This window comes from Lissotriton helveticus, chromosome 9 (assembly GCF_964261635.1).
Source record: "Lissotriton helveticus chromosome 9, aLisHel1.1, whole genome shotgun sequence".
Lineage (NCBI taxonomy): Eukaryota > Metazoa > Chordata > Amphibia > Caudata > Salamandridae > Lissotriton > Lissotriton helveticus.
Genome location: NC_136070.1, coordinates 506,596,971 through 506,619,988, shown reverse-complemented (window position 1 = coordinate 506,619,988; position 23,018 = coordinate 506,596,971). Strand labels below are relative to the sequence as shown.

Sequence of the window (23,018 nt, the reverse complement as noted above, 5' to 3'; positions counted from 1 at the left end):
AATTACTTACGTTTGGCACCTACACATTGTTACAGTGATACACATCTGAGGGTACAAAAGGAGAATAATTAGGAAACAAACATCCGCATACAGGGATGGAGCCTATAAGAGGCTCTGATGTGCCCCTTCTGGGGCGTATGGAATTGCAGCAGAGCCACTCTTTGCCACCTGTCAGCCTGCAGGCGTCACTGCTTGCGACATTTTCCAGGTGCAGTCTGGCACCAGTATTTTTCTGATGGTGAGGAATTTGCAGTTAGAGCATCTATCAGAAAGTGCATTAGCTAAGGTAAGTGACTAGTTAATCTGACTCAAAAAGCAGCATATGTTTACCACCTGTGCAGGTTTTGTTCAAAGATTCGAAGTATGAATACCAAGTCCTCAATGGCACCCTAAGTGAGTTGCTAGGCAGTATGCTGTCACTCTTGCATTTGAGTGTTAGGAACTGATGGCAGTGATAACTGCCATACTGCAAAACCAAGGTATAACATGCAATAACACTTCTCCAGTACTGTACTGAACCATTATGTCCTCTTTACAGTAGACAAAATAGTGCAGGTGATCCAGAGCATGGAGTTCTCACCACGTCCTTTTACAAGGAATTTGCCCCTCTCCTCGTCCCCCATCTCGTATGTATGATGACTCCTTCACCGTGGGCTAGTTACCTCCCTCTCTGTGCGAGACAGTTATCGTTACCATATTGTAGTTACGTAAGCCAGCTAATAGGTGTGATTCTTATAGACCACTATCTATTATAAATGTTGATAAGATATTTGCTAAGCCACTTGCCTACCTCCTGCCTGATATTGTCTGACCGGACCAATCTGGATTTATTCTGGGGAGCTCGACTGCACATAATCTCTGTACAGTATTTGTCCCATGCCCTCAGCTGGAGGCTGCTGCAGTACTTCTGGGTGTCACAAAAGTGTTTGGTTCTCTAGAGTGGCCATGCCTGTTCCGCCTCCATTCGCGCAATGGCTTTAGTGCTTGTTTCCTCAACCTGATTACCCTCCTATAGACCTCCCCTATGTTGTGCTTATGCTTAAATAGTGTCACCTCTGCCCCGTATACCGTGACTTGGGGCACCAAGCAAGGATTTCCATTATCCCCAGACCTTTTTAGGTCTCGCGCATAGCGGTGCACTGCGCAGCAGTGCTCGTGCAGCGCCAGACATTTAGTGAGGGAAAAACTAGGACTCTGAACTGACCTAGGAATCGCACACGCTCGTGCATGCGCGTTTCCTTTTCAACTACCCCATTGGCCTTAGAGTGCGTCTTTAAATGAAAGACAGCAACATTAGAACAATATCTCAACCGTAGTGTCATATAAGGAGACAGAGTATTGTGTGGATCAATCACAGAGCAACAAAGGGTAAACGGGAGACCAAGTAGGGCTGGAAGGGTTGTTTGGGTCATTTTGCAAATAATGAAATCATGTTTTAAGATTGTAAATATTTTTGTTTGATCCACTAATTTTCATTACCGGCTCCTTGCATTGTTCCCTTATCACTTGTGTCACTGAGCCGTTTATTAACTGTAAACACTTCCAGTGCACAATTGGTTGTTATGGTTACTGCAAATGTAGTTGTCTGTTGTGCTCCTATTGCAAATAACATCCACCCCTACTTCGTCTCCCGTTTACCCTTTCTTGCTTTGTGATTGATCCACATGATACTCTGTCCCCTTATATGACACTCCGGTTGAGACATTGTTCTATTGTTACTATATACGCCCGGTCTTAACTGGGACAACGGGTTTACTCCTGTTTCATTTACTTTCTTTTAATGAAAGACCGCACGCTATGGGCCAAAGGCAGGTGCATTGGTCCGCCCATGGCCATTTGGTGTCTATTACGCGCTTGGTGCTCGTAATGGATACCAATAGGCCGTCACGTGGTTTCAATTATCGTGCCCAGACACAGGCGCGATACTTGAAACCGAAACCAGGGCTCGGTTTTCTTTACTTTTGGTAAAAGTGCGGCACACGCGCTTTACTTTTAATGTAAGTAAAGCGCAGGTGCCGTGATTATACCAAAGGTAAAGAAATAGAAAAAACCATCTATTTCTTACTTTTGGTATAATCGCGGCACCCACGCTTTACTTATAACATTAAAAGTAAAGCGCGGGTGCCGCAATTATAACCAAGGTAAAGAAATAGATTTTTTTCCCCCTTTCTTTACTTTTGGTATAATCGCGGCACCTGAATAGGTCTCGCATTACTGAAAGTTTGAGCTATTGCCGTTGCATTATTGTTTGCAACAGCAATAGCTCAAACTTTTAGTAATGCGAGACCTATTGCATTGCCAATGCTTGTTGCAATAGCAATGGAGCCCTGTGCTGCCCGACTACACCAACACCATGCTTGCAGGGGCCCTAATTTCACTGCCAAGGGGATATTGGTGTCTATGTATGCAGGTGATATTACATTTTACGTCCATGACCCCCGATTTAATTGCCCCCCTACTATTCAAGACGTGATCTGTTGCAGTGGGTACTCGGGAATTCACATTTAACTGGTCAAAATCCACCTTATTTCCACTGACTTCGGCAACATGGCGATTTGAGCCTTTTGGCTAGCTCGCAGGCTGGGGTTTCTCACATTTGGCGACCTTTAACCAGACCTGGAGTTCCTCCAACCATGGTGCCCAGAAGACCACTCCGCACATACAGCGCTTGATGTCCTTCTATAGAATCATCTCCGTGCTAAATGTCAAGACATGCATGTCATGTTTTCAATGAACCCCCCCAACACACGCTTCATGCATTGGAAAAATGAATAGCCAGTCCTTCCCCTCGCAAGCTCATAACCTGTCAAAACACCATGCTGCAAGAGAAATCACCTGTGTGCGCCGCTGGGGCTCGGGCTGCCTGGGCGACGGACCTCCGCCCCCATTTCTGAGACGAAATGACACTACTGCTGCATCCAATACAGCACCCTCTCTCCAAACTGCAGACTCAGACTCATTCTCTTCAACTTCCTCCACAGACCGTATTGCACACCTGCCCAGCTACGCAGGATGGGTTTTGTAGACAATGTGCGCCGCTTGAGATTGCTGCTCCAGTGGCCACATTTCTCCACCTTGCCTGAGACTGTCCTGCTGTGGCGAGTTTCTGGGCTAGTGTTTATGGTGAGGTGGACCAGATTACCGATCATCTCCCACAGCAAACAACACAGGTGGCCCTATTGGGTTATGTGAAGGGCGTTCCTCTTGAAGTTCGATGATTCACTGTAATGCTGCTGCTTCTGGCTAAACGGATGGTAGCCTTTCATTGGGAGTGGCGACCTGCACCTAAAACTGCAGATTGTCTACAGGATGCAGCATATGGTCAAGAAGATCTTGTGTGCCCTCTCGACCCAGAGATATTTGTGACCCACTGGTTGTGCATGTGGGGCTGTGGTATGTGGATTGGGAGTAAGCAGCAGGCCCGACGACCCCGGTCCTGCTTCCTAACTGTGAACACTCCCCACTGGGGTCCCACCCCGTGCTTATGACGGACTGCCCCTCTCAACTGGACCTCTGTACCTGCCCTTGATATGTTGGTTGTCACTATGAACGCTGTAGAAGTTGTGGTTTCAAATTATAATTACATGTTTTCTTTATCCTTTTCACTATAATGTGATACTCTCATGTTTGTAAGCTTACGCATGACTTTTATTTCCCCCTTTTCCCCAGTTTCTTCCCTTCCTTTGTATGCCGTCTAAAAAGCTAATACAGTTCCTAAAAACGAAAGCCAATCAAGTCAATATAATAGATTATCCACTTCGCTTGCTTCAATTTTGTTTCCTTTTTTTAGTATGAAAAACCTTTTGTTCACAAAAGAAAAAACAAAGCGGTACTTAAATGTTTAATGGCAGCTGTCTGTTTAACAGGTTTCTCGTGGATGGCTGTGCGTTATAGTTAATTGAACTATTACATTTAAATGTTTTTGATACCTCATTAACGAATGTTCTAAATTGTATCATGAAAGTTATCTCCGTGTTTTAGTAGTAAATATTCATTCTCCTTTTTCAGGTCAATGATTTTAAGTGTACAGTCGCTCCCAGAACCAGCAACGTTGTGAAGTTGATAACTCTATTAGGCAGACAGGTGTTTCCTTCTCAGTATATTTTGATTTTAAAGGGAGTTACGTTAGACCTCTTTTGACATTTGCTGAATCTTTTCATATTGACCCTATACTATGTTTTATTGGTGTTTAATCATTGCCTTTTCAAGCACAGTTGCCCCATAATAATAATAATAATAAATAGAACATCGATCATCACTTTATTTTGTGTTAAAGCCTTTATAGGGCGATAGTATGAAAATTCTGTTTACAGAACGTCAGTTCTAGATTTTCTAGATGTGTATGTTTTGGTGATGTGTAATAAAGCTACATGTGTATTTTGTAGTTGTTAGCCTTTACCCATGTAAGAGTCTCTTTTCAAATCTGACTATATGAATCTCATGTAAAGCTTTTAACTTAATCTAAAAACAGTTTGCGTTGCTTTCTGTTATAGCAAAATATTGAGATGCATTGCTAAGTTCATATATGCTCATCTATAAAATCCTATATGCCAAATAAATACAATAAATTATTTTGTCACATGAAAATGCGAGTTAGGGACAACTTCATGCTTTGGGTGGTGTTATCAACATTGTGAACCAAAGCAGTAAAATATAATTTTACAGACCAATGCAACCCTAAAGTATAACACATTTTGAAATTGCACACAGCGCTGCTCAGCTTCTAGATGTTTTATCAAAATGTTAGTCAAGTCAATAGACAAACGATATATTTTCAAATTCCCAAACCTTTTATTAGAATTCTGTTGTTTTCCTTGCTATCGATACCTGTTAAAACTGGCAACAAATACCAGAACATGTTTAAACAGCATTGAAAAGGTTGCTACATATTTTTAGGAAGCAAATGCAAGCAAAATGGAAGATAACCACAAAACGTCATCATTAGTGTATACAAAAAAAGGTGTATATGTGGGGTGGAGAGATTGATTCCAGATTCTGTCAGTGCGTATTTTTCCTTCCACACACACAAGAAATGCTTAGAGAAGGATCAGATGTTTTTCTAATGAATGTTAGCACCCACGATCCTTTATATGAACCTTTCACAGGTACCAGACTGGATGCAGGACTTTATTCTATCTTGCAGGATAACCGGTGCAAGGTTGCACCATGACCCGGAACTGTGCCGCAGAAATGTGAATTAATGGTAGATAAGTCACCAATGTGCCAGTGTCATCAGTTATTTCTTTCAACATCTTCATCGGAGGATGAAAATCAAGCGTTGGCAAGGCCAGCAGATCACGACTTTTTGACATATCCGATTTGTTTGTGCATTTTACCAATACTGTGCATCATCAGCAATAATAAATAAACTAGCAACAACTTGTGAGCATCATCACAATACAGTACATTGGGTCAGCATGATGACGTATGCTCACACATACATTGTTACTGTTCTAAAAAGTCGGTAAATAAAAAGACGCGTGCACATTTAAAAAATGAGGCAGGCAGACCGCAAATAGCAGCTGAATGGCGCTCTCAAAAAATTAAAATGGAAAGACTGTAATAGGGTGGACATGGAGCAAGGGAGGAGCACTTGGGGGAGAAGAAATTCAAGTGACTTGCTACCACACCTTGAGCAAAGAATGGGAAGGCGATGCTTAAAAAAGATCCTGTCAAGATGGATAGACCTCTGCGTCAAGATCTGTAGAATACTGGCCAAGAAGCAATCCCTGAAGGTCATTCCATCATAACCAAGGCCACTATGACCACATTGGTAAAGGTGTGTACCGGTTCTTGATGTGGTTGCGACATTGGTGTTGGTGCACACATTAAAGAAACATTAATGCCTTCACCATCTGGTCGAGCGGAAGGCCCGTTTTTCCTTGTCAGTAGTCTAGGATTTTCATGGCCTGCGTCTACTTTCCAGTCCCTTAACCTTTGGGAGGTACTACTATGATATCTAGTCCAAAAATGAAAAGAATGTACAGTTGGAGGTATCAAACGAAAGAACAAGTTACTTACCTTAGTTAATGCTCTGTGTGGTGGGGACTAACTCAAACTAAGATTCCTCACTGCCCGCCCACCCCCACGTTTTATATTGTAGGCTCCTGAACGTCATAAGGTTCCAACGAAGATTTTAAATTACCTGCAATTTGAAGTGCTCCACGTGGGACAACCCGGAAGTAAAAAGGAATAAGAAAACTGACAGTGTGCAAGAGTGGCACTTACATGTGACACTTCTGTCTCTTTAAGAGCAGTACAGAGTCAGTCAATCAAACTTAACTCTGCTAATTTATCCATAAAAGCAAACTTCGGCATAAGTCCATATGATACATAAAAAGGATGTTAAATGACATAGCAGCATAAGTTATGATAGTATATAATCACAGTCCATAGATTTTGGATGCATTACCTTAACATCCAATTAGATAAATCACTAGAATATCAAAGTACATAGTTAAATTAAATCTCGCCTTCTAATAAATTCCCCCTCTTTCTGATTTTCATTACTTACATTAAAAACCCTAATGATTGAAAAGCAAATAAGACTTTAACTGAAATGTTAGAAATACGTCAAGGCCGGTCTACATTCCTCAAAAAGTAAAAATTTTATCAAAGATAAAATATATATTTTTCAATTGGGCCACTTAAAATTACAAGAGAAAGTTACATTAATGGTATTTGCTCTGATAAAGTGTTACATGGGCGCATGGAGGAAGATGCTTTTTTTTACAATAGACTTACTGGAAGGCATGTAGGTGGTGAATAGTACTATTATTTATATAACGAGAAAAAGAATCAAACACTGGTGGGCATTTCCACTCTGCACGCCATTAAAATGGCATCCTCTGCATGCAGCAGAACTAGTAGAGTACAAGACTATATCTTTGGCATATCCTGAGACTTGTCCAATAAAACATGTTCTAAATGTTTGATATAATTGCGGACGTACGACTAGAGGTGCTCTAGTAGTATCCCATGGTTGGCACTCATCATTAGTTGTCTTTCCTTAGTGTAAGAAAAACGACTTCCTTTCAATATTTTCAGAATTTAATCATTTATTGCTTTATTTCATTCAAATATTTCATCTTTGAAGACTCAGTTCAATTTCAATACAAATCATATTGATTCTTTGCACAAGTATGGACATTGTCATTCATGTGGGTCCAATGCATTTCGGGCATTGATGGAAAGCCCTTCGTCAGGGAATTGACACTACAAATGAAAATAACGACATGTTTTAGTCTAAAATCCAAAAGTAAATGTATACAAACAACTATACAAAACGGAAGCCAACATTAATCAACACAACGTGATCCTATTCAGACTCATGCCGTTTAAAAAACTTTTATGTGTGAGGCATGCAATTAGTGGCTCAGAGTGACAATGTGGGGGTCAGGGTGAATGAGTAAAAAACGGGCTGTGTTGGATTACATTTAAACCAGGTCTATGGCAAAGTTGCCATTTAATCAGCGTAAATATGCCGTGAGGTTACCATTGCACTTACATGTCAGTGGTTAGTTCGCGCTCGTACGATCTGGAAAAGGAAAATGAAAAAAGAACCGTCAGCGCCTCTGGGCGTGCGGATTCCAAAGGGACTCGCATCTGCTAGTAGTGGATTTATAACCACTCACCTTGACAGAAGTTCGGTGGCGGATAATATCGGCCGGTACTTTTCTGTTTGGAAACGCCGGTACAAGCAAATGATTCCCGCGTTAGTTTCTAATAGAAACCGCGATCACATGACTGGTCATGTGTAAACAAGGTGGAAGACAGACTGGACAATGGCAGTGGTTGCGGAGTCTCTTAGAAAAAAGACTCCAATATACTGGTTATATTACAGATCAAGGGAATGTAAATAAAGTAGTGAATATAATTAAGAGGTAGACAGAAGGAAAAATGGTGTGTTTAATGTTCATGAATCGGGGATGTGAATGATGGGTGGTGATTCAAAAAAATGGGTGGTGATTCAAAAAAATGGGGGGCGGGGTTTGGAAAAGATGTATGTCAATGGTGTAAGGAACATACACATTATCAATCAACTCGGTGCTCAGAGCAAAAACACTTTACAGGTAACATGCAAATTCTATTCTCTCGTTCAGTCCCGAAGGATTCTGGGTCGATAGTTTCTGAATCCAATAATTTTCCCTTCTTAATAGGAATTTGTTGTTGTCTCTCCCCTCTTGTTTGGTTACAGTCTCAAGTACAATAAATTTGATTTGAGAGACGTTGTGGGATTTCTCTACAAAGTGGGCTGATAATGCAGATTTGGAATTTTTCAATCGAATGTTCGATTTATGTTCTGTGAGACGAACTTTAATTTTACCTGTAAAGTGTTTTTGCTCTGAGCACCGAGTTGATTGATAATGTGTATGTTCCTTACACCATTGACATACATCTTTTCCAAACCCCGCCCCCCATTTTTTTGAATCACCACCCATTTTTTTGAATCACCACCCATCATTCACATCCCCGATTCATGAACATTAAACACACCATTTTTCCTTCTGTCTACCTCTTAATTATATTCACTACTTTATTTACATTCCCTTGATCTGTAATATAACCAGTATATTGGAGTCTTTTTTCTAAGAGACTCCGCAACCACTGCCATTGTCCAGTCTGTCTTCCACCTTGTTTACACATGACCAGTCATGTGATCGCGGTTTCTATTAGAAACTAACGCGGGAATCATTTGCTTGTACCGGCGTTTCCAAACAGAAAAGTACCGGCCGATATTATCCGCCACCGAACTTCTGTCAAGGTGAGTGGTTATAAATCCACTACTAGCAGATGCGAGTCCCTTTGGAATCCGCACGCCCAGAGGCGCTGACGGTTCTTTTTTCATTTTCCTCTTCCAGATCGTACGAGCGCGAACTAACCACTGACATGTAAGTGCAATGGTAACCTCACGGCATATTTACGCTGATTAAATGGCAACTTTGCCATAGACCTGGTTTAAATGTAATCCAACACAGCCCGTTTTTTACTCATTCACCCTGACCCCCACATTGTCACTCTGAGCCACTAATTGCATGCCTCACACATAAAAGTTTTTTAAACGGCATGAGTCTGAATAGGATCACGTTGTGTTGATTAATGTTGGCTTCCGTTTTGTATAGTTGTTTGTATACATTTACTTTTGGATTTTAGACTAAAACATGTCGTTATTTTCATTTGTAGTGTCAATTCCCTGACGAAGGGCTTTCCATCAATGCCCGAAATGCATTGGACCCACATGAATGACAATGTCCATACTTGTGCAAAGAATCAATATGATTTGTATTGAAATTGAACTGAGTCTTCAAAGATGAAATATTTGAATGAAATAAAGCAATAAATGATTAAATTCTGAAAATATTGAAAGGAAGTCGTTTTTCTTACACTAAGGAAAGACAACTAATGATGAGTGCCAACCATGGGATACTACTAGAGCACCTCTAGTCGTACGTCCGCAATTATTTCAATCGGCGCCGTCGGACCCTCGACGCCTCCAGGCTGAGCACCACCAAATTTCACTAACGTCTAAACTATTGAGTAACCATACCAAACCAGCAGTGCATCTTCCGCAATATAATACTAAATGTTTGATAAACATGATGCACTGAAATGGGGCAAGACTACACCCTTGCCTAACCCCTCTACCTACCTCGAACAAATCTGTGCATTCATGTGTCTCCCTGTATCCTAGCAGAGTTATCCCTATACAGTTTTCGTAGAAAATTAGTAAGTAATCCACCCCCATGTCTATCATAAGCTTTCACAATTTTAAATGAATTACAGAATAAAATGCCGAAAGACAGCTCTGTAAAGGCCAAGTACAAGGGCTCCCTTTTTACTGATGTATGTTCACCCACAATTACAAATCCAGACATTGCTCCAGCATTCCTAGGATTCTGAGAAAACCGTACTGTATATCACTTAAAATCTTATTTTCAACTGCCCGATTTTCTAGCCTGACCAAAACAATCCTTCCAACAACTTAGTGGAGTCCAAATATGAGATTGACCTATAGCAACATGGCCGTCTTTGTTCCCCTTTTGAAAATTGGGCACTATAATAGATTGGGACCAGGACGGTATGGAGCCAGACGCAATTATGGCTCTAAAAACTTAGTAAGAAGTGGGGCCCAGAAATCAATCTGATCAATAAAGGCGTCTAGTGAGACGCCATCCAGACCAGGGGCTAGCCCTTTTCTACTGGCCCCATCGCCCGTCACTTCACTCAAGCTGAAATCTAATGGGAGCTCTATCGAGTCCTCAGACTTGTGCAACCCATCTGTTCCCCTATATATGATGAATAGATTGCACCAAAATCCCTGATACACTCTTCTGCCGTGATCACACTGTTGATGGATGGAAAATCTGCATCATTGAAGAAGGGAGCATGGGCTGTCTTCCATTAAGCCGAACTGTCCGAGAGGGCACTAGCTTCCCTTAAGGCTTCCAAAGTATTCTAATTAATGCTTTCTTTCCTCCTATCCATAGCATTCTTATAATGCCTTCTACATGGCCTGACTAATACCATGTCTCTGGGTCTATTTTGTAGAGCCATTTTTAAAGCTTTGTAATTTTTCAAACAATTAGATTAAAACCACCCCTTGGTTTTGGTTGTTGTTTACCAGAGCATCTTGTCAATGTTTGTTGAATATATAGTCCGTTGCTCTTTAAATGCCTTTGTTACACTGTTACATCCAGGCAGATCGCTCCGGAATTAGCATGTGACCTTAATAAGTCGGAGTACAGCCTTCCCTTATCCAGTAACTCCCATTTCAGGCCAATAAGATACATATAAGAACTAAGATGAACTTGAAACTTTTTTAGGCCCCGTGATAGAGGGTAATGGTCGCTCAAATCCAACGTTGAAATTTGGAAATTGTCTGAATAATGAATAAGATTCTCAGAGATTAAAATGTAATTAATAGTACTTCCATGTCCATTCCCAATGTAAGTTGGTGGTGCTGTACCAGAGAAGATGAACATTGGTGATAAAAATAATATGTTCCTTTACAAAAAAAACATTGAGTGCCCCGCCCACCCCCCAAGCAGTATGTAGAAGGTGATTCAATCCCTATCCTTCATTATTATTCATCCCTAAAGCATTCTTCACATCTAAACTGCATGTGGCGATGTTGAAATCTCCCAACCAGAATATAAAAAAACTCTATCTCTTGTCACAAGGGAGAACCTCAGAACATCCTCATAATTCTCCACAACACTAGCAGAGGAGGAAAACAGATTGGTATAATAACTTATTACCACTAAGACCCTGCCCGCCTGATGTTCGTATATAACGGTTGATAGTAATGGACGTCGACTGCATGCTTAGAGACAGATTCAGCAAGATTACCCAGAATTAAAATTGCCAAACCTCCCTTAGTTGTACCATGTGCTGACTTTCTGGCAGAAGGACGAAAAGAAGAGTAACCATCCAAAAAAGGTCAATTGTCTAGGTTTCCTGTAAACAAATTATGAAATAACTCCTAATTAGATTTATCCAGTCTGGGTTATCCAATGTTCTCTTGATCCCTGCTATATTCCCGCAAAGCAACTTCATCTTATTGTCCTCCGTTACCGGATCTCTAGAACAAGGTGCATTACAGACCCCTAAAAATGATCCCCTACAAATGTACCATGTGTGCTAGCTATAGCATTAACTACTTCCCCTGTCTCTCTAGATCTTGTTGACTGACGGACCTGAACCTGCAAGCTACTCAGCAGGGAAAACCGTTGTGGAAGCTGGATTGGAGGGGCTCTAAGATCTCAACGAGCAACACATGGTGCCTTGTCAGTCACCCTCCCCTCACCCGGTTGCCCATGCAAACATCCTACTTCATTGACATTGCTGGGACAATAAATATAGCCTTGAGGAACCATAGTAATCCCCTCTGCATGTGAAGGATGAGAAGCCAGGAGAGAGAAAGTATGATCAGCATATGAAGACGATTGTAAATTAACACCACAGAATCATCTGGGCATGTCTTAAGCCACCACCCAGTTCTTAAAACTGGTCTCACCATGCAGATACCCTCTAGGACACTTCCCCTCCGCATGCAAACCCTCCTTAAGAGTAGCCATGGGCCTCACATCTCGTTGGGAGCTCACAAGCCTTTCCTCTACATTACAGATTTCATAGTTGATCATCCCTATTTCTTTAGTTAAAAAATTCACAATACAGGTTGTTGAGGGTTTCCCCTTATCCAGCCGTTGTGGCGATGATTTAAGTTTCCCCATAGCCGCCACTGAAACATCAGCGAACCACGGGTGGTGGCCAGCCTAGCCTCTGAGGAGCGTAGACCGGAATGCTCTTGTCCTAGTCTTCGCCCTGGTCCATGTCCGGGCATGTACTGCGCTGCAGGGCAAGAATGAGACTTAAGTACGGCTGACTGGTGTACTTCAGGGCAGCGCCACCTCCAAACAGCCGCAGGGGTTCCTGGGTTTGTAGCCCTGGCCCGATGTGAAGTCACGTCCCCTGAAGGGATTTACCATGGAGCCACATGGTGCAGTCTGTCTGTGCACAAGAGCATTTCGGTAAAATTATCTGGATTCAGTCTGGTGCCTGTGGATAGTCTAAAGGTGAGAAATCAGTGGGTTCGAGGCATGTGGGCTGCTGAATTCATATCTATAGCATAGATCGCCGCCTAGTGTTGGGTCCGGATGATTGCACATTGTTGTCCTGGAAGAGTCTTCGAAGTATCACGAGATAGGTGGCTCCTCCCCTGGACTACAGTGCGCATGGGCATCGACTCCATCCCCAGATTGTTTTTTTCCGCCATTGGGTTCGGATGCATATTTAATCACTCCAGTTCGGATTCGATAAAAACTTTCTTTTCGGCCCACAGGCCTTTCCTATATCGTCGGTATTGTCTTGCGTTCGGTGCCCAGCTCTGTTCCGGCTCAGTTCCCGAGTTGGACATCCAGAAGAGTCGCGTGGCTCTTCGGTGCTCGAGGCCCAGTCAACGCAACAAGACTTATTCGACAACACATCATGGAACGGAGTCCGTTCAAGAGGTGCCCCGTGTGCAACTCCAAGTATCCCCACATCGACGTCCATCCGGTGTGCAACAAGTGCCTGTCGCCGGATCACGATGAAGCCAACTGTATGGCTTGTTCTCGTTTCCGCTCCAAGAAGACGATTCGACTTCGGCGCGTGGCGTGCCAGGAAGCCCAGCAGACGGCACCTGACCCGGTGAACATTTTCGATACCGAGGGAGAGGAAGCAGACGAGCAGGAAGTTCAAAAGCCAATTTCCATTCCAGCGGCAGAAATAGACTCCAACTACGATGCAGACGTAGAAATGCTCGATACAGAAGACGTCGTCGACGAGGTAGGAGACGACGATGGGGCCACGGAAGATAGCTCAGGCGAAGAGCTATGCCCCGTTCGGACATTGACTAAGGCTCAGGTCGAGGGATCGCCACATGGCCTTACCCAAGATCTTACACCTAAATCCACGGTCTCGCCTCCGGGCCCGGCTACAGACACTTCTGCGGAGCCGCCATTCGTCAAATCGAAACCGAAAGAGAAAGCTTCGGTCTCGAAAGACCCTTCTACGGAGCCGCCATTGTTCAAATCGAAACCAAAGGTACAAGCTTCGGTCTCCACAAAACCGAAAGTGATAGAGGCGCCATTGAAACAGAAAACGCCTGTCGCCTTGGTCGGCTCCACGTCTTCGGACCTGTCGGTGCAGACGAAGCCAAAGAAGGTTGTCGAATCGGTGAAGTCGCTCAAGGGCGTCGAGCCGAAGACTGGGGCACCGAAAGCGCTTGCCAAAGCCGCCGACCCAAAGCCGTCGGTGCCAAAGGCCGTCGACACAGTCAAAGGACTCGGAGCTCCAAAAGCTGTCAATCCTACCCGTCGGTCCGAAAAGGCCAAGAGTACTGCTACCCTCGAGTCCCCACATGGTAGTGGCTCAAGAGCAACTGTTGAGTCGACGAAACCGTCCGCATCCTTTACGAAGCAGGTGTCGGACTCGTTGCAGCGCATTAAGGACAAGGCTTCCGCGGTCGATCCGAGGGATACTTCCACCCCGAAGCCAGCCGCCAAACCGCACAAGTCGACTGCGCCAATTCAGTTCACGCTGCCGCCTAAAGTGGCGCAGAAGGCGTTCGCGCCCAAGCAGGTCGTCGAGGCGTCCATGACGGTGTCCACCGGGCCGAAGCCTACCCCTGCTGTTGTAGGCACAAAGCATCGACAACCCCTACTCGAGGACCAGTCGGAACAATTTATCGACGTCAACACCGGTAAACTTACCATTTACAAGCGCAAGATCACACCAGCACAGCCTATGGAGTCGTACACAATTCCTTTGAAGAAGAAAAAGGATTCCACGGATTCCCCAGTTCTTGTTGAACTGATTAATCCACGTGCTCAGGACACTGCTCCAATCTCACCCACTTACTCAGATGTGGAGGCTGGGGAAGGTGACTATGAGGAATACAACTACCCTGCCGACACTGATCCTGAAGATCAGCATGACACATGGGCAGATGCTGCAGACCCAGGGGATCCACAAACTGCCCCGGACACTCAAATGTATGCTGTCAAAACCTCCCCTACTGAGGATTCTGCGGCATTTAATGCGCTTATTGAGAGGGCAGCCAAGAATCATGACGTCCAGCTTCATGCTAACCCTATTGAAGTAGACTTTCTGTTTGACACCTTTTCCTCCTCTGAAAAGACCGTTAAGACTCTGCCAATGCTGAAGGGTGTCTTGAAACATGCTGCAGACATTTTTAAAGATCCCACACGTGCCAGGGTTATAAACCCCAGAATTGAAAAAAATACAAGCCGGCACCTGGCGACCTTACCTACATCAAGGGCCAGTTGCCGTTGGACTCTCTAGTTGTTTCTAATGCCCGGAAGAGGGCAAGTTCACAAACTACTGGTGATGCTCCTCCCCCTGAAAAGGAATCTAAAGTGCTAGAAGCATCAGGGAAGAGGGTGGCGGCTCAAGCGGCCAATATCTGGCGCATTTCTAACACGCAGGCACTCTTGGCCAGATATGACAGGGCACATTATGATACACTTGAAACCCTGTTACAACACTTGCCAGACGAATATAAGGAGGCAGCAGAGATGCTCATTCAGGAAGGGAAACTCATCTCAAATGCTTCTATTAAGTGTGCACTAGACGCTGCGGACACCGCGGCCAGGGCCATTAACACCAGTGTAATGTTGCATCGTCAGGCCTGGCTCAGAATCTCCGGGTTCAAACCGGAGATACAAACCACCATCCTAAATCAGCCTGTAAACCCTGATCACTTATTTGGACCTGAGGTGGACACCACCCTGGAAAAAATCAAAAAGGACACCGAGACTGCAAAGTCTATGGGGGCTCTCCAGTCCCAGCAGTTCAGGGGTAGTACTTTTCGTCGCTCAAGCAATAGAGGTGTTTCCAGAGGCCAAATGTCCCAGCAAACACAGTACACTAAAAGTGGTGCGCAAACCTCATACAACAAACAGAGCAGAGGTGGCTATCGCGGAAACAGCGCCAAGGGCAGAGGTCGTGGAAACAACAACTCCCGATCCTCCGCCGCGAACAAACAGTGACGCCTTGTCACTGCCCCCCCGACCATACAACACCGGTCGGGGGGAGACTCCAACAGTTCCTGCCAGTCTGGAAACCCATCACCACAGACAGGTGGGTCAGAAAGCTTATCCAGTACGGTTATTGTCTGGAGTTGACATCCACTCCACCCAACATACCCCCAAAACACTGTCCTATGTCCACAGAGCATTTGCACTTATTGCAGCAAGAGGTACTCGTCCTGCTGCAAAAAGGGGCAATCGAGCGTACCAGTGGAACAAAGAGGCACAGCTGTACTTCTTGATCCCAAAGAAAGACGGGTCCCTCAGACCCATTCTGGACCTCAGACTCCTAAACCTGTACATTCTATCAGAACACTTTCATATGCTCACGCTGCAGCAGGTTCTTCCGTTGCTCAATCAAGGGGACTTCCTCGCAACATTAGATCTAAAAAATGCATATTTTCACACAGAAAATACCTCAGATTCACCATTCAGAATCAACATTACCAATTCAAAGTCCTCCCTTTCGGAGTGACTACAGCGCCCAGGGTGTTCACAAAGTGCCTGGCACCAGTGGCTGCGCACCTCCGGAGACAAAACGTTCACGTCTACCCTTATTTGGACGACTGGCTTGTCCAAGCGAAGTCGGCCCAGCAGTGCGCTGCCAGCATGTCCCACACCATTCACCTTCTTCACGATCTGGGATTCTCACTGAATTACCCAAAGTCGCACCTTCAGCCTGCCCATGTGCGGCAGTATCTAGGCGAGACAATAAACACTCTGGCTGCCACAGCACAGCCGAATTCTGTGAGGATCAACAGCATTCAATTGCTGATACAAAAATTCAGGCCGCAACACTCGCTCCCCGCACGAGTGTTCATGCAGTTGATAGGCATGATGGCCTCTTGCATCTTCATAGTCCCGCACGCGAGACTACATATGCGTCCGCTTCAGGAGTGCTTAGCACGTCAGTGGAATCAGGCTCACGGGCAGTTGAAAAACCTAGTGTTGGTTACCGGTCGTGCATACAACTCTCTGCATTGGTGGAATCCACACAACCTTTGCAAGGGACGACCGTTCCAGGAGCCTGGGCCACAGATCATCCTAACGACGGACGCATCTCTCCAGGGTTGGGGAGCTCATGGACTCCACTACACAGTGCAGGGACTATGGACAACGCAGCAAAAGAAAATGCACATCAACCACCTAGAGCTGATGGCAATCTTCATAGCACTGAAAGCATTCAAAGTACAACTGTGCAACAAGGTCGTGTTGATCCGGACGGACAACATGACGGCCATGTACTACATTCAGAAGCAGGGAGGTACACACTCTCCACAGTTGTCTCATCTGGCTCAGAGCATGTGGAAGAGTGGGCCATTCAGAGGAACATCTTCCTCATGGCGGAACACCTCCCCGGCAAGGACAATCAGATGGTGGATCTGCTCAGCAGGTACAGCCACCAAATACACGAGTGGGAGCTACATCCATCAGTGCTCCACCCGTACTTCCAGCAGTGGGGTCATCCAGAGATAGACCTGTTTGCCACAAAGGAAAACGCAAAATGCCAAAACTTTGCCGCCAGGTTCCCGCACCCACAGTCACAGGGCAATGCGATATGGATGAACTGGTCAGGCCAATTTGCGTACGCTTTTCCCCCAGCACCTCTAATACCGCTGGTGGCACGAAAGCTAAAGCAACACTCGATGACGCTCATCCTGGTTGCTCCAACGTGGGCACGCCAGCCATGGTACACCACGTTTCTAGAACTTTCCGTGGTACCGCATCAAAGGCTGCACCTCACACCCAGACTTTTGACGCAGAGTCATGGCAACATTCAGCGCCCAGATCCGCAACAGCTAAACCTGGCGATCTGGCTCCTGAGGTCTTAGAGTTTGGCTACCTCAACTTGCCTCCTGACTGCATGGATATCATACGGGAGGCCAGAAAGCCCACCACCAGAGCATGCTACGCAGCCAAATGGAAGCGGTTTGTCATTTATTGCGTAGACCACAACATTGACCCGCTTGACGCGTCCACGCAAAACATCATTTGTTATCTGTTACATCTTTACAAATGCAATCTGGCATATGCTTCCATTCGAATTCATTTATCCGCCATAGCGGCTTATCTGCAAAACAGGCAGCATCTCTCCCTTTTCAGAGTGCCTGCCATTAAAGCTTTTCTTGAGGGGCTCAAACGAGTCATTCCTCCCAGGACCCCGCCTGCTCCTGAATGGAATCTTAATGTGGTCCTCACCCGACTGATGGGTCCACTTTTGACCCTCTACATTCTTGCGAGATTCAGTTCTTAACATGGAAAGTGGCTTTCTTGATAGCCATTACGTCACTGCGACGTGTTAGTGAGCTCCAGGCGCTCACTGTACAAGAGCCATTCATTCAAATTTACTCCAACAGGGTGGTGCTGCGCACTAACCCTAAATTTCTTCCAAAGGTGGTTTCACAGTTCCATGTCAATCAAACTATTGAACTGCCTGTGTTCTTCCAAAATCCTGAGTCGGTGGCAGAAAGAATGCTCCACACTCTTGACGTCAAAAGGGCTTTGATGTACTACATTAATAGGACCAAGGATTTACGGAAGACAAAACAACTCTTAGTTGCCTTTTCCGCACAACACAAGGGCAACCCCATTTCCAAAGCAAGTATAGCCAGGTGGATCGTTAAGTGTATTCAAATTTGCTATCACAAGGCTAAGCGCACTTTAACGATCCCCCCCCACGGGCCCACTCCACCCGCAAGCTGGGGGCCTCCATGGCTTTCCTTGGAAATATCCCTTTAGAAGATATTTGTAGAGCAGCCACATGGTCTACCCCACACACATTTACAAAACACTACTGTGTAGATGTGCACTCCAAGCAGCTGTAGGGCAGGCTGTTCTAAAAACACTTTTTCAAACGTCAGCAGCTGGCACAGGCGGCTGCCGCTAATGGAGGGACTGCTGTATATTCTATGCTATAGATATGAATTCAGCAGCCCACATGCCTCGAACTGAATATGCTACTTACCAGTATGCATCTGTTCTTGGCATGTAGGGCTGCTGACATTCATATCGCCCACCCTCCTCCCCGGCGCCTGTAGCGGCTGCAGAATTTACACTTACTCTTAGCATGGTCTTCGCTCACATTGTTACACTCTATCTTCGCCACAATGGCTAAAACAATCTGGGGATGGAGTCGATGCCCATGCGCACTGTAGTCCAGGGGAGGAGCCACCTATCTCGTGATACTTCGAAGACTCTTCCAGGACAACAATGTGCAATCATCCGGACCCAACACTAGGCGGCGATCTATGCTATAGATATGAATGTCAGCAGCCCTACATGCCAAGAACAGATGCATACTGGTAAGTAGCATATTCATTATATAGAGTATTCACCAAAAAGACTGTTAGCGAGGGAAGTTAAATTGTTTTTCTGAATCTTTTCTTGAAAATGGAGAAATTCAAGAAGCTTATGATTTAGCAGTTATTGGGAACCCTACGAAAGTAAGATCGATTGGTGCCTCTAGACTTGGAGGATACATGCTTCCACTGTTCCATTTCCTGAGGTTTATAGTATGGGCTAAACATAATCCGTTTGCATTTCTGCTGGTTGCTCTGAGATTATCTCCCTAGAGTCCTCACCCAGCTGATGGCGATGGTGGTAGCTCATCTACACTGTAAGTTTTTTCTTCTTCTTCTTTTCCTTCGTCTGTGTTTGAGTGACTGACTTCTGGAAGTTGTCCCAGATCCTTTACTCAAGTAAACTGAGATACAGTTATGCTTTTGCACAATGTGGGATTCTTAGTGAATGTGTAGAAGTTGTTTAGTTCTGAAGCAGCACATTCACTTTTTAGGTTTGGTTCTGGATACTCTTTGTTTAAAAGTCAACAAGTAAGGGTCTGAGGCCCTAGGATTTGGTGATTTTCTGCGTTTGTTCTGTCCTGCATGTGTCAATAAAAAAGACTCCGGTGGTGCCTGTTGCAGCTGTGGATCCAGTGTTATGGTTCTCAAAGATATGATTTAGCTACCTCCTCCACTGACCCAGAATTGTCAGTGATGGAAGTATCTGTTGCATATAGCGGAAGGCCAACCATACAGGATTCCATCGCATCAGCTGAATTTTTGACTGGATGGTCCACTCCAAGTTTACAGTGCTCCTTTAGTACAGATGGAGTTCAGGATTTAGTAAAACCCTCTGGAGACAAATCTGCATATCATTCATCTGGGGTTAAGGGTCATCAGGTTCGCTCTCAAAAGTTTTTCTTCAGTTGAGGTACTGGACTTTGCCACAAGTCTGTGAAAACATTGTGTAGGTAATAGGAGTGGGCGATAGGCAGGCAAAGTGGCTAGTTGACGGCTCATCTAGCAGGGGAGGAAAATTCAGAGGCTGACCTCACCTGGATTTAGTCACAATTGTGAGCTTCTGCTGGCTGTGACAGAGAAGTTAATTTTCCCTTGGGGAATAAAAGACGTGCAGTTGTTTTGTAACCATGCATAATAGGTAGTGTGTTAGTTTCCTCGGGTAACACTAGAAGTGGGTATTTAGGAATGCAGTATTCTTGCCATGAACTTATCACCCTTATTGCCATCCTTTCTGTTTCATTTTACAAAATATTGTTCTGAAACTCAAGATGCATATGACTCTTGTGATTGCTTCTCCAATCTGATAGCGACCTCTAACTGCAGAATATTTTACCCCTGTGTGCCGGTAGGTGGTGTTGATATGCTCCTCGTCCAACGTGTGCATCGTCCACACCAGAAGTGTCAGTGTGATACCTAAATAGACACCACCCAGGTGATCGGATATCAGTTTTTTTCTTTCCACCCCAGCAAAAGCTGATCCGAGAGAAGAGCTACCCCCCCCCCCCCCCCCCCCCCCGAGTCAGCTTTTGACTGAACATTTTTGACGTTTTGCCGACTCTTTTTGAGTTCTTTTTTCCTCCTAATGTGTCGACGATGCCATTATGTAAGACTGGATTCAAGCCCTGCAGAGCCTGTCACCACCCGTTGTCTGTGACTGACCCACACCTAGTCTGTCTGTGGTGTTTGAAGTGGGACCTGAAGTGTGCTCCGATTGTTGGGCCATGCCCACGAAGGCTTTGAGGGAGCGGTCCCTAAAGCTGATGGCTGCCTGGGATGCGACTTCACGCAGGTTGAGGTCCTGATCGAGGAGAAGATCCCAGGACCGGTCAGAGAGGCCGAAGTCTACAACATATCATTCAAAGTCATGGTGACATTTGGGTAAGTCGAGGCACAGGAAAAAGAAGTCGGCGAAGGGTTTATCGACTTCTTGTCTGTCTGCCGATGCGACAAGGGGGCATCAATATTTTAGGCCTTGTTCCGTGGAACCTGGGCCACCTCCAAGTCTGTCTTTCCAGTAGCTGAAGATACCTCCGCCCAACACAAGAAGTTCTATGAGGCCATGCACCTCATATCTGGGTGGCCCGACCCCTCTGATGCGCCTTTTGGCCCTGCAGGGTTGGAGGAGGTCCCCATCCGGTTCTGCTTTGGCTCTAATGGGCCCCCAAGGATCCATTCCTGGATTCGGGCCGGTGTCGGTCATGCCATCTTGGCCTTCTCTGGTGCTGGTTCCGATGCTCCTGCTGGTGGTTTCATCCCTGACTCGACTAGGAGCTAGATGGGTGTCGCCCGGCTCCGAAAGGATCCTTGCTTCTTAGATCGTAGCCTGAGCCCTATTCTCGTGGGATAGGCTGGACCCTTTAGAATACCAGCTCTATGAGGGAGAATAGAATAAGGATTGGTGTGAGGAACTGGGTGAGGCCAGCGGCCTGGTTACATCGCCAGATGCTGGTCTGCTTTCTCCCCTACTGTGGCTATGGAGGAGGGAGCTTTCTACGCAGTGGTGGTGTGGAGTGCAGGTGATGTCTTTGACCTTCAGCTACCCTTGGTGGCAGTCAAGACTAACCTACCCTTGAGAGCTCAACTCCTAAAGCATCATACCTACCGCTCCCCGTATAGGGAATCCAAGAGGCTGGGCCATTATTTCCACAGTCTGTGGGATACCTTTGCACAAGTGCTGCCACAGGTCTCGGAGGAGGCCCAGGCTGTACTTTCCCAAGCATCGACAAAAGAGAATGCAGCAAAGTTCACAATTCTATGCGGACTTGACAAGACTGACCGATTTGCAGAATAGGTTCCTCAACAGAAGCCCTTAGGCAACATGCCTGCCTGGGGAGGACTGGCTTTTCAGTAGATGTCCTAGCTTCCCTTATGGACTTGCCATTCAATGGCACCCATCTCTTTGGAGGCCAGGCGGATTTGGTGCTCTAGTGCTTCAAGGATTCTTGGGCTACGGCCACGTCCTTGGGCCTTGCAGTGGCCCCGCATCCATCCAGATCCACCTTTTGTGTCTACGGAAGGGGGCTTCAAGCTGCTCTAATTCCCCCCCAGCCACTGCGTTGCACATGCTCCCCAGCCTCTGCATGCATGAGGGCACAGTACTCACAGACCTCGTGGGTCAGGTGACCAGCAGTCTAGTCACTCTGCCACCCCCGCCTGCAGCAGTCTCCACTCCCACCCAGTCTGCTCCTTTACCGCCGTGGGCACTCGGTTGACTGCTGTATTCGTCATCTACCCCACAGGCAGTCCATAGCATCGGGCAGGTGGGTTTCTGTGATCCCTCAATCTCTTCCTCAAGAAGGAGAAATTCAGAATGCTCATGTTGGCTCAGGTCTCGTCTGGGCTGGACCTGGAAAACTGGATGGTAGTGTTGGACTTGCAGGATCTCTATTTTCATATTTCCTTCCTACCTGCCCACCGGCATGATCTACGGTTTACGGTAGGCCACAGTCATTTTCAGTTCACAGTGCTTCCCTGTGAACCTTATGCACTTATGCACTCGCTGGGGTTCATGTCCACATGTCGAAGTCACACCTGACTCCCTCTTTGATGCTTCCTTTCGCTGGAGCTGTTCTGGACATGGTGCAGTTTCAGGCTTATCCTCCCAAGCGGCGAGTCCTGGATATTCAGGCTATGATACTGATGTTTCAGCCTCCACTCTGGGTTTCGGTGAGACTATCTCTGAGGCTTCTGGGCCAAATGCATCCTGCTAGTGACACATGTCCGATGGCATTTGTGAGCTCTGCAGAGGGACCTGGAGTTCCAGGGGGTGCATCATCAGGGGAATCTTTCAAACATGATCCAGATCTTGGAGGGAACTGCTCAAGATCTGCAGTAGTAGCTAACGAACCATGATTGTGTCATATTCAAACCCCTCTCCCATGCCCCAACCAGATCTCACAGTAGAGACGGATGCGTCCCTCATGGGATAGAGCAGCCTTGTGGGAGAGGTGAAGATCAGAAGACTCTGATCTCTAACGGAATCCAGATTGCTTATCAACGTGCTGGAGCTCCATGTGTTCTGAGTAGCATTCAAAGCCTTTCTACCCTCCATCAAGGGAAGGCTAGTGCAGTTGTTCACGGACAAAACCACTGCCATGTGGAACTGCACAAACAGGACAGGAGGATG

At 45.7% G+C, this 23,018-nt stretch overlaps 1 protein-coding gene across 3 annotated transcripts in view; it reads left to right on the top strand.

Annotated features, from left to right (window-relative positions):
* PPM1A (protein phosphatase, Mg2+/Mn2+ dependent 1A) overlaps window positions 1–23,018 on the top strand; it is a 439,034-nt gene that overhangs the window by 234,418 nt on the left and 181,598 nt on the right. Inside the window, exon 4 of one of the 3 annotated variants that reach the window (XM_078660346.1) lies at window positions 4,009–4,384. The exons of the other annotated variants lie outside the window; for them this stretch is intronic. Within the exon in view, the coding sequence (XP_078516472.1) occupies window positions 4,009–4,016 (8 nt within the window). The 3' untranslated portion in view covers window positions 4,017–4,384. Of the gene's footprint in view, window positions 1–4,008; window positions 4,385–23,018 lie in introns of those variants that run through there. 3 annotated transcript variants of the gene reach the window in all.